Below are 10,766 nucleotides of genomic sequence, written 5' to 3'. Positions count from 1 at the left end.
GGCGATACAAACAAGGACAGGACTCGTAGAGGGAAAAGTAGGGCTCTCAATAGTGTTGTAGAACAGAGAGACCTAGGGGTTGAGGTACATAATTCTTTGAAATTTGCTTCATAGGTCGACCGGATCATTAAAAAAAGAATTTAGCATACTTGCCATCACTGCTCAGACCCTTGAGCGTAGGAGTTGGGACGTCACGTTGAGGTTGTACAGGTCATTGGCAAGGCCACCTCTGGAGCATTGTGTCCAGTTCCGGTTGCCCCATTAGAGGAAGGAAGTTATTAAGCTGGAGGGGGTTCAGAAGAGATTTACCAGGATGTTGATAGGTATGGAGGGTTTGAGTTATAAGGAGAAGCTCGATAGGATGGGGCATTTTTCACTGGAGTGTGGGAGGTTGAGGTGACCTTATAGGGGTTTATAAATACATCGGGGTCTATGGATAAGGCGAATGACAATCTTTTCTCTGGAGCGGTGGTTTTCAAGAGTAGGGGCCATATATTTAAGTTGGGAGGAGAAAGATTTTAAAAAGACTTATTTACACAGTGAGTGGTTAATGTGTGGAATGAACCTCGAGAGAAAGTGATGGTTGTGGGTACAGTTACAACGTTTAAAAAATATTTGGATAAATACATGAATAAGAAAGATTTGGAGGGATATGGGCCAGGAGCAGGCAGGTGGGACTAGTTTAGTTTGGGATTATGGTCAGTATGGACTGGTTGGACTGAAGGGTCTGTTTCCATGCTGTATGACTCAATGACTCACTGGGCTGTGGTTTTTAGGGGTAAATCCTTGTCCAATTTAATGGTGGAGGTCCTATCGCTTCCCGTAGGTAGAAATTACGAGTGTGACTCACTTTCAAGAGCAGTGCTACTTCAAGCTGCACTCACAAAGCTGTTAAACATTTTAATTCCTCCTCTTGGCTGGTATTGAGCAGATAACTGTAAGCTCAACAGCCCGCAGTCTCAATTGCAATCACTTCTCTCCAATATGAGCAGCGTTTCTGTTGAGTTTGCTTGTTAAGAATTCTCTTTCCATTTCGTATCACTGGCAATGAGAGGTAGCGTAGTAATGACAGGCCTGTAAAAATCAGCAGGATTGTTTACCAGGGGAACATCTTAGTTTAATCATTAAGCCTTTTACAGACCTGTATACACACTTTTCCACCCATTCCTGCTGCTGATTTTCATCTGACAGGGAATATAAGACCACATTCTCCGAGGATCAGCCTTTGCAACATCTCTCGAGCTGTAAGGATGTGGTTTGGGATTTTACTTCTCGTTTTCAATATCTTCCCGTCCAGAGGGTCCGATGCTGCAGCAGTGAATAAGCTCTGTTTCAAAGGTCTGTTACTTTAACTGAAACTTTGCTTTTGTGAATTTGTACATTAAATTTCTGATGATATCACAATTAAAACGCATTATGGATATGAATCATTTCTGATTTTTGCTGCTAATGAATTTTGCATTTTTTTGACGTAATAACATTGCCGAATATGTACTGATGCTAAGTCAGATTAAAAACCATTTCTGGAATGACCCTTAAATTCGTTTCAGATGTTTGAATAACTTTCTCACCCCCCAACCTTCACTGCGTCTTGCTGTGCTGTTAACCTTTTACTAATAGAGACAATTCTGCCTTGCTTCGAGAGTTTGATGTTTTCTTGGTCATATTAATTACAGAATCTCCTTATGCTCACAAAGTGCGAATCAGCCTGAATGCAGCCCTTGGAGACAAGGCAGTAAGTTCACCTTAATTGCTGTTTAAGACGATTAAAGGTTTTGATCAGATAAAGTATTTCCGCTCATGGCAGTGTTTGGAACAAGGGGGCATAACCTTAAAATTAGCCGTTAAACCCCACTGAAGCAACAAGCTGGAATTCAAGCCCTTATATTCCTTGAGACATGACAAAATTTAAAAGAACTTAATTCCCTGTCTTTCTCTTAATTTACCTGATTGATGGAAAGCTTGAGCAGGTTTCCATACTGAACAGGAATGACTTTTCAGTGTGAATATTACCAATATTACATGGTTGGTACTTCTGCTTTACAGCATCAGGAGCCTGGGTTCGATTCCACTGTCTGTGTGGTGTTTGCACTTTCTCCCCGTGTCTGCGTGTGTTTCCTCCAAATCCCCTGCTTTCCTCTCACAGTCCAAAGATGTGCAAGTTAGATTGGATTGACCGTGCTAAATTCCTCATCGTGTGCAGGCTAGGTGGATTAGCCATAGGAAATGCAGGGATAGGATGAGTGGAATGTTCTTCGGAGGGTCAGCATGGGCTGAATGGCCTGTTTCCACACTGTCGGGATTCTGTGCAGGTTAACTTTTATTAACTGCCGAAGTATAACTCTATTGGTTAAGGTTCTAACCCCTTTATAAACTCTCCCTCTACACACACAAACAGACAGGAGAAAAAAAATGGGTATTACAGGCAGAGGAAGAGACTGGAAAAGCAATTGTTGCTGTGGCAGTCTTTTCACCTTGCCAGAGATGAAAAGAAAGCAAAAAAATAAAGATATAGTCTTTAGGCAGTGCAAGATTGTTGTTAAGGAGCACTTCACACAAAGTACCGTGGAGTTGTGAATCTTTCTCTTTGCAAAAAACTGTTGAATTGATTGGAAACATCATAGCCGAGGTTGAGAGATTCCCGTTATTTAAGGGTTATGGAATTATTCATTGTTCATACCCCTACTCCGATTAGCTGGTTTAAAATCCGCTGACAAAAATTTTCCATTATTGTCATGTTATAGAGACACAGAAGGAGGCAACTTGGCCCATCCCTCTTGTGCAAGGAATTTGGATGAGCAATGACCGCTCAAACACCCCAACCCACATTTCTATTCTGATTCTCAAACATTTGACCAACTCCCTTTTTAAAGTTAAGTATAGAACCCTCTTCCTCTCTATTCCAAGCACTTTTCCAATGATTTTAAACTTCAAGCCATTGACCCATACTTTTGCACTTCCGAACCCAACAAAACTTCACCTTTCTTTGGAGATAGCAGGAACTGCAGATGCTGGAGAATCTGAGATAACAAGGTGTATAGTTGGATGAACACAGCAGGCCAGGCAGCATCAGAGGAGCAGTAAAGCTGACGTTTCGGGTCTGGGCCCTTCTTTGGAACCCTTTATAGATCACATCTTAAATGTCACTGTTTGAAGGAGAACAGTCTTGAAATTTTCCAATCTCTCCTCAAACTATGGCTTTTCTCAGTGTGAATGAAAGGAATATGTTCATGCCATTAATATTGTGATTGTTTCAGTACTCCCAAGTTTAAGGACATAACTAAACAAGCATTGGAGTTTCTTGGATCTTGCTATTGATTTTCTTGCTGTTGATACTCAAACAATGCATGTGGCTCTGATATAGATAGGCAGCAATATGGATTTATATAGGAAAACACAATCGTGTGTAACAGAGGAAGTGACAAATCAGCCAAAATTCCTGGTTTTAGTTACCATTGGGAAGTACCGGTAAGTAGCTCTTAGGTCTGGGTAAACTTAAATGGCGCTCAGTAGCTTCATGACACATCAGCCTGAATTTCTCCAGTGAAGGAGAGCATCTCCTCTTTGGCCAAAATGATGTCTGAGGCTCAATTGCCGTGCTCCTCCACCCTCACCACACTTTCCCAAACCCCACCCCAACCAAATCTGGGCATATTAAAGAGACAACAAAGTGTGGAGCTGGATGAACACAGCAGGCCAAGCAACATCTTAGGAGCATTTGCTGCTTGGCCTGCTGTGTTCATCCAGCTCCACACTTTGTTGTCTGGGCATATTAAAGTGCAGTTTCCCCCAAACCAATCCAATTTTTGCAGACGAGATGTCCAATATAAAACTTATGGGTTCTACTATTCTCAGGTGAAGGCCTGTAAAGCCACCAGTGTTCTTTGGGGAGGGAGGTGACCCTTTTGCAGAGTTCTAGTCCTTTGAGAGGGGTATGGTGACCTTTGGATGAGGTCAGATGACCTTTGTGATCATTAAAAGTATGAATATGAATAAACTCACTGAAGCTGCCAAGGGAACAGTCAAGCCAAAAAGACATCTAAATCTCCTGACCTTTAAATTTTGCAGGTGGGAAAAAACTGTTTATGAAGGAAGACTGGGATTGAGCATTTGAGGGATATGGGTGGAGATGTGCAGTGGTATCAGTGGGGCAAGGAGAGTGAGTTTGGGGAGTGAGGGTGAGCGTTTAGGATGGAAGTGAAGTTTTTTTTGTTTTATTTTTCCTTTAACATTTGTGACAAAAGCCCAGATGATGAAGGCAGATCTTTGCAAAATGTTGCCTCTCTACTCAGCTGCCTTTACTCTCCCAGTGTTCCCACTGCAACAAATGAAAAGCAATTACTCTCCAAAGCTGAGCCACTGGAATCAGCTCGCGATACAGTTCAGTTAATGATTTGCTTCAATGGGCCTGTCTAATGCAACATGGACCTAGGGGGAACAAGCAGGAATATGTTAACATTGGATGACTATGACTGGGACACTTCAGCGTAGAGTCCTAGGGGTCTACGTCACAGCAAACAGGCCCTCATCACGTGTCAGAAGTATTTAGATGCACACTTGTGATAACTTTGTGTTTGGTGAGCTGGATTGATAAGGCAATTTTAATGCAGTCTTGATCTTGAAGCTGTTTTAAGGATGGTCATGCAGGTGGGACCTTAGGGAACACCCAAGTGGTGTCAGCTGCTTTCGGAGCAGCGGGCTAGGGTTAGGGAATTAAATGCCCCTCCTGTACCCACTTGTAACAAGGCATGTTGTGCCCTACCCCCTGTGCCTAGGTTCAGGCAACCCTGGATACTCTCTCCTGAGCTGGTCCCCCTGGAGGTGAGCTGGTGATCAGCCAGGAGCACCCAGCCTGTGTGGAATGTGATAGGGCACTGTATGCCGGTTGGATGCTTTGCGATTCAGACTGGCACCATCAGTGCCAGCCTGAACTCGATGTGAAGGGCCTGTCTTCTCAACCTTGCCCGTCGCTTGAAGCGTGGTGACTCTCCATCCGCCAGTTGTTTCTCTCTAACGAGAGAACAGCCCCGTGGTCCTCTGAGATAATGCTGACTTTCTCCTTCAGACTAATAATGTGACGGAGATGAGGAGATGCAAACCAAAAGAGCTACCTGAAGTTATGGCAGCAAAACCTGAAGTTTTACAGCCTCCTGGTGACTCCAAATTCTGTTCCACCCATGTATTATAATTAACACTGTGCTGTTGAGGGAAGCACATTTCAGATCATTACAAGACTCTACAAATATAAGTCAATTCCTTTCTATGCCCTCAATTCACAGGGGTTCTGCCCAACAGAAGTAGCTTCTCCCTATTTATTTGAACTGGCAATGGATTCATGCTCATCATTAAATTCTTAATTCCAGATATTTTGTTGAATGCAAATCCCAACATCTGCCATGGTGGGATTTGAGCCCACTGGCTGCAGAGCTCCTAACGGTCAATAATACTGGCGAATCTATTGGTCAACTTCTGACTATGCATGAGGCAGTGTTGGCCAGGAGGGGGTTGCCGCTGAAGCCAGGTGCAACATTGCTGTCTGCTACCTTGTTTCAGAGAAGTGAGATGTGAAGAGGAAAGGTCTGAGTGTTGAGACTGATTTTAAGTCTTGTTCACCGACAGTATGAATGGGATGAAAACGAACAATTCTACTTTCAAGCAACCATGGCCTATGGCATGAGAAAATCAATGAACAAAACATTCGGGTAAGTGCTTCACAAAATGAATCATCCTGGGAAGATTGGCTGGGTGATTTGTTTCTGTTTCGGGTGAGACTTAAAAACAAGTGTTTTGAAGAGATCGCCAATTTGAACCAAACTCACTCTCCCAGCCGCCCCACAGCATCTTCCCCTGCATCGGCACATGCCCACAAATGCTTCCAGTTCTGCTGAGCTTTTCCAGCAATTCCTGTTTTTGTCCCTCTCCCTGTCTACCTCCTTCCAATTCTAGCAGTTGCCAAGCTGTCTCGGTGATGTTGGAAGCCAACTGGCTCTCGAGAGTCAGATTATTTGCTTAAATCTTTTAGTGAGGCTGAATGCTCCAGGTTTTGTCTCTCGTGTCCTTAACAGTGGCTAACTGGGTTCCCTGGGGTTTGGAAAGTCCAACAGTTCAGGGGAGGTTGGGCTTGCCAATCTGCTTGTAGGTAAACTGTTTTTCTACCACTGCTTGCAGGCCAAGAGAAACAACAGCGTTCTCCTAACCCAGCCCTCCATAAATTAACATCTCTATATTGGAGCCAACTCACACGCTTCAAATAACCCACTCTGCATGATTGGATACCCTTCCCGGATATCTCCACCTCATAACCTTTATTTGACATGCCCCTTGACCCTAAATGTCTCTGGGGTCAGAGATATCTTTTGGGGTCATTGATGTTTTTCCCAGTCCATGATTCCTCTTTGCCTCTTGCCAACTGGTGCTGGAGGCTATGAAATGGGCTTCAAAATGATGATCAGGTCTGGCCACTCGCTGGGGACTGAGGGAAACCCTTCCTTTGCCAGCAGTTACCTGGCCGCTCTGTTAAATATCTAGGCCCGCGTCTTGATGTCCTTTGATCACGGGGGTTCTTCTTGAATGATCTATTAGACCTTTACCCAGCCCAACAAGGGAGCAAAGAGACAAACACAGACGTTGCTGGAAAAACTGAGCAGGTCCGGCAGCATCTGAAGGAAAAAACAGTGTTGACACTTCGGGTCTGGTGACCCTTCCTCAGAGCTGATGGCGGCTGGGAAAACATCAGCTTATAGAGGAAGGGTCACCAGACCCGAAATGTTAACTCTGTTTTTCCCTCCACAGATGCTGCCGGACCTGCTGAGCTTTGCCAGCAACTTCTATTTTTGTTCCTAATTTATAGCATCTGCAATCTCTTTGATTTTTATTAAGGGAGTTAAGGGTAATTGTTATCAAACATGTTGGAGGAATGAAGTGACAATTGAGCAATTGTTAGCTAACATTTGGAAGCTGATCAATCCATGATTTACTTAATCCATTCCCATTGTATCAAGGTAAATAACAACACAGTTGCAGTGCCTGGGATCTGTGGCTTTGTTGGATATCAGAGGTACCCCATCTGATTTCTTCCCTAGGTTACAGTGGATGCCTCTTTTCACAAAGAAAGTCCGTTGTTTTTTTCACTCTTTTCCAAATTGCGGAGGTGGAAGAAACGTACTTGAACTGATTCATGGATGTCTGTTCATTCACCTCCATGAAGGCTGAGAGCCCAGTTCATTCTCACAACACTATCAAATCCGACACAGGCTCCCAGAGAAAATACTGAGCCAGATACACTGAAAATGCACCATTCACAACCACAGGATGTGTGAGCAACATACAGTGTAGATTTCGGGCATGTTAGACAAAGGAGCAATGAACAGAAGCACGTATAAATAGGTTTAGGCTAAGTAGGGTAGGGGGATAGCAGGGGATTTGGATGTATGGGCCTGAATGGCTTGTCTTGGCTGTAATTCTCTGAAGTTTGCTTCACTGCATCACGGAAGAGAACAAAATCAGGCATCAGTGTGTGCTTATGGTCTGAAGCTCTTTATTCCAACACATCTGCACCCGCCAGTTCCCTAAATACTCCGTAGAAATGGGTTGAATCTATATCATAGCTGGAGTGAGGCCTACTATTGGCACTGAGCATTAAGCCTGAATGAGCCAAAAATATATTGAGCATAAAAATCTGACATTTGAGATATTTTACTGCCAATACTAACAGGACAGATATTTCCAGGCGACATTGGAAAGGCGTGATCTGTCTCCCCCTCGAGTCATGAATGGACTACATTTCTAGCCCAGTTAAAAATGTGCTTTTTATTTTATATCAACCTACTCACTCCATCTGATTTGTCTCTCCTAAACGGTTGGAGCCAGAGCTATTAGTGTAAGAGAAGCGGTGAACTGTATGAGCAGTTATTGCCCAGCCTGTTTGTGTTGTTGGGGAAATAAAGTCATTTGTTTTACGAGAACAGTTTTTCAATTGCAACTCTAGTGTTAACTGCAACTCAGTCACAGGTTGTCTAAAGTCCTTTGATAATAAAATTTAAAAGGCACATTTTGTTTTCACACCCTATTTTGAGGTCAGACCAATCCATTTCATATATCCCTGAGTCTAGTAATCTGCTTACTCAGCAAAGCCTTCATTTAATCCCAAATCTGGTTTATTACTTGACAGAGTATTCTGCATTGTTGTGATTTGTTTCCTGTAATGAATTGTTTTCTCCATAGTTCATAGAATCCCCGCAGAGTGGAAGCAGGCCATTCAGACGATGTAGTCCACACTAACCCTCCAAAGAGCACCCAACCCAGCCCCAGTCCCCTATCCTATCACTGTGCCCCTGCATTTCCCATGGCTAATCCATCTGGCCTGCACATCCCTGAGCACTAGGGGCCATTGAGCATGGCCAATCCACCAAACCTGCACGTCTTTGGGCTGTGGGAGGATACCCACGCGGGCACGGGGAGAATGTGCAAACTCCATACAGACAGTTGCCCGAGGCTGGGTTCGAACCCAGGTCCCTGGCTCTGAGAGGCAGCAGCGCTAACCACTGAGTCACTGTTCTACCCTATTTGTCAATGTAAAGTAAATAATAATCGAGATACTAAAGTTACGTTTTCATCTCTACATCTTGTTAGGATTAGCTCCCGCAGGTGCACCGTTCCCCACTGTTTACGGTAATAATGAACAGTAGGGATGGCAACAAATCGATTTGGAGTGACAAGAGGGGAGGGTGTAACAGTGGGTGTCAATGGCCCCTTTAAGGGTTTAACGGGGAATGGAAGGCTGGCTGAACCGAGAGTGGCAGGATGCAGAATGACCTTTTGAGGGTTTAACGGGGAATGGAAGGCTGGCTGAACCAAGAGTTTGGGGTGGTAAGGTGCATCAAGTGGTTAGCACTGCAGCCTCACAGCACCAGGGACCCGGGTTCGATTCCAGCCTCGGGTGACTATCTGTGTGGAGTTTGCACGTTCTCCCCTTGTCTGCGTGGGTTTCCTCCGGGTGCTCCGGTTTCCTCCCACAGTCCGAAGGTGTGCAGGTTAGGTGGATTGGCTGTGACGAATTGCCCACAGTGTCCAGGGTTGCAGAGGCTGGGTGGGTTAGCCATGGGAAATGCAGGGTTACAGGGAAAGGCAGTGGGGGGCAGAGGGGGGGTGTGGATGGATCTGTGTGGGACACTCTTTGGAGGGTCAGTGTGGGCTGAATGGCCTGCTCTCGCACTGTAGGGATTCTATGAATCTCTCAAGCCTTCACATTCTTCCTGGAGTGTGGTGCCCAGAACTGGGCATGATGCTCCAGTTGAGTCTGACCCAGTGTTTTATAAAAGGACACTAAAACTTCCTTGTTTCTGTATGCCTCTTTTTTAACCACTTAGCCACCATCAACGATTCCCTCCATGCCCCCTTTGGCCTTGATCTAAGCTGGCAGCACATTACCACTCACCCTCTCACCATGTGGAAACTCACCCACTGACCTTCACCTTGCTGCTCCTGAAGGCTAGTCTTGCACCTTAATAACCCCCATCCTGACTGTCGCGAACCCCTGCTGTGGGAGCCATGGTGATGGTCAGTGTCTATAAAACCCCTTCCCACGCACCCTGCCCCCACTCCCAGGCTTCAGCAGCCTGCTATATCCTCCAGTTCCGTTCTGCCTACTGCTTTGATGTGTCTTCCCATTACCTTCCACCTCAACCCACGCTGTTGTATGTAAATCACCATGAACTACCCTCAATTCAGTTACTTATTAAGGAATCTCACAGACAATCCAATACTGAAACAATTGTCCAAACTTTATTGCACGTATCGGCCTCAAGAAGATCCCTCAAGTTAAGCCTCACAACTCAACCTGCCCGTTACCTGATTGATGGGACAGTTTAGCCTCAATTCCAACCAGCTGCCTCTGTCTCTGGATGTGCCCAGAGTTCTATCTTTGTGCAGTGTGGCACTTCAAAGTTCTGCTACTGAAGAATCCCGAGGTCGAATTCTTACTGGACTTTCTGTCAAGTGAAGTTTTCGATGTGACGTTATCGATGGTCCTTTAGATCAGTCCGTCCACATCATTGAGTACACTTTTTACCATCACCAGTCCACCAACTTAGCTTCTTATGAGGAGCAGCTTCCTTGTTCCTTGCTACATTCAGCATTAATTTCCTGTCTAAAAAAAACACAACTTGCCTGCAATTAACCCCATTTACCTCAGGACATTGCTTATGATGGACATTGTAATTGTCACGAGGCAACAGGTTATCAAGCAATAGTTACTTCTCATCTGCGATGGGATTGTTTATACCGCTTCGCCTCTTTCTTCCCAGGGATGGTTAGTTCACATGCCCCTTTTAATTCCTTTATCACAGCTTCTCCTTGTCCTTTTCTTCTCAGGAAACAGTTTGCTCCAGAAAGAGTTATTGATGGGTTTCAATCGCTGACCAGTTATTAAAGTTTGGAAGTTTACAGTATCAGTGTGCTCCTGCACCTTTTGGTAGCGAGGCCCTCCAGTCCTTCACAGACTGTGCTACATCCATAATGACTAACACCCAGATCTCTGACTGACTGCAACAAACAGCCCGCAGGCATCACTGACCAGTCTCCAGACCCTGAATGATGATAAATGATTCCCACAACTGGTGGTGTTCACCCTACAGCATGAACATTGCTCACTCCCCAGATTGTAGTCGGACACATCCCCTGACCATGAGTGGTCTAGGCAGAGGGCTGACTTTGGCAAAGCCCCTGGTCTGTATGCAGACTGTGCCAGTGACTGTCTCAGGGCCTCT

General features: G+C 44.9%; 1 protein-coding gene across 2 annotated transcripts in view; it reads left to right on the top strand.

The window, feature by feature from the left end:
- Positions 1–957: 957 nt before the first annotated feature.
- cltrn (collectrin, amino acid transport regulator) overlaps positions 958–10,766 on the top strand; it is a 31,614-nt gene continuing 21,805 nt past the window's right edge. The window contains exons 1-3 of one of the 2 annotated variants that reach the window (XM_048540854.2): positions 958–1,338; positions 1,677–1,735; positions 5,620–5,702. In XM_048540854.2, coding sequence (XP_048396811.1) covers positions 1,251–1,338; positions 1,677–1,735; positions 5,620–5,702 — 230 coding nt within the window. In that variant the 5' untranslated portion in view covers positions 958–1,250. The remainder of the gene's footprint in view (positions 1,339–1,676; positions 1,736–5,619; positions 5,703–10,766) is intronic. The other variant, XM_059650046.1, reaches the window with a different exon arrangement.

The sequence above is a fragment of the Stegostoma tigrinum genome, chromosome 12, assembly GCF_030684315.1.
Source record: "Stegostoma tigrinum isolate sSteTig4 chromosome 12, sSteTig4.hap1, whole genome shotgun sequence".
NCBI classification, from domain to species: domain Eukaryota; kingdom Metazoa; phylum Chordata; class Chondrichthyes; order Orectolobiformes; family Stegostomatidae; genus Stegostoma; species Stegostoma tigrinum.
The sequence above is the reverse complement of the archived record's forward strand: the minus strand, read 5'-3'. Positions and strand labels throughout refer to the sequence as shown.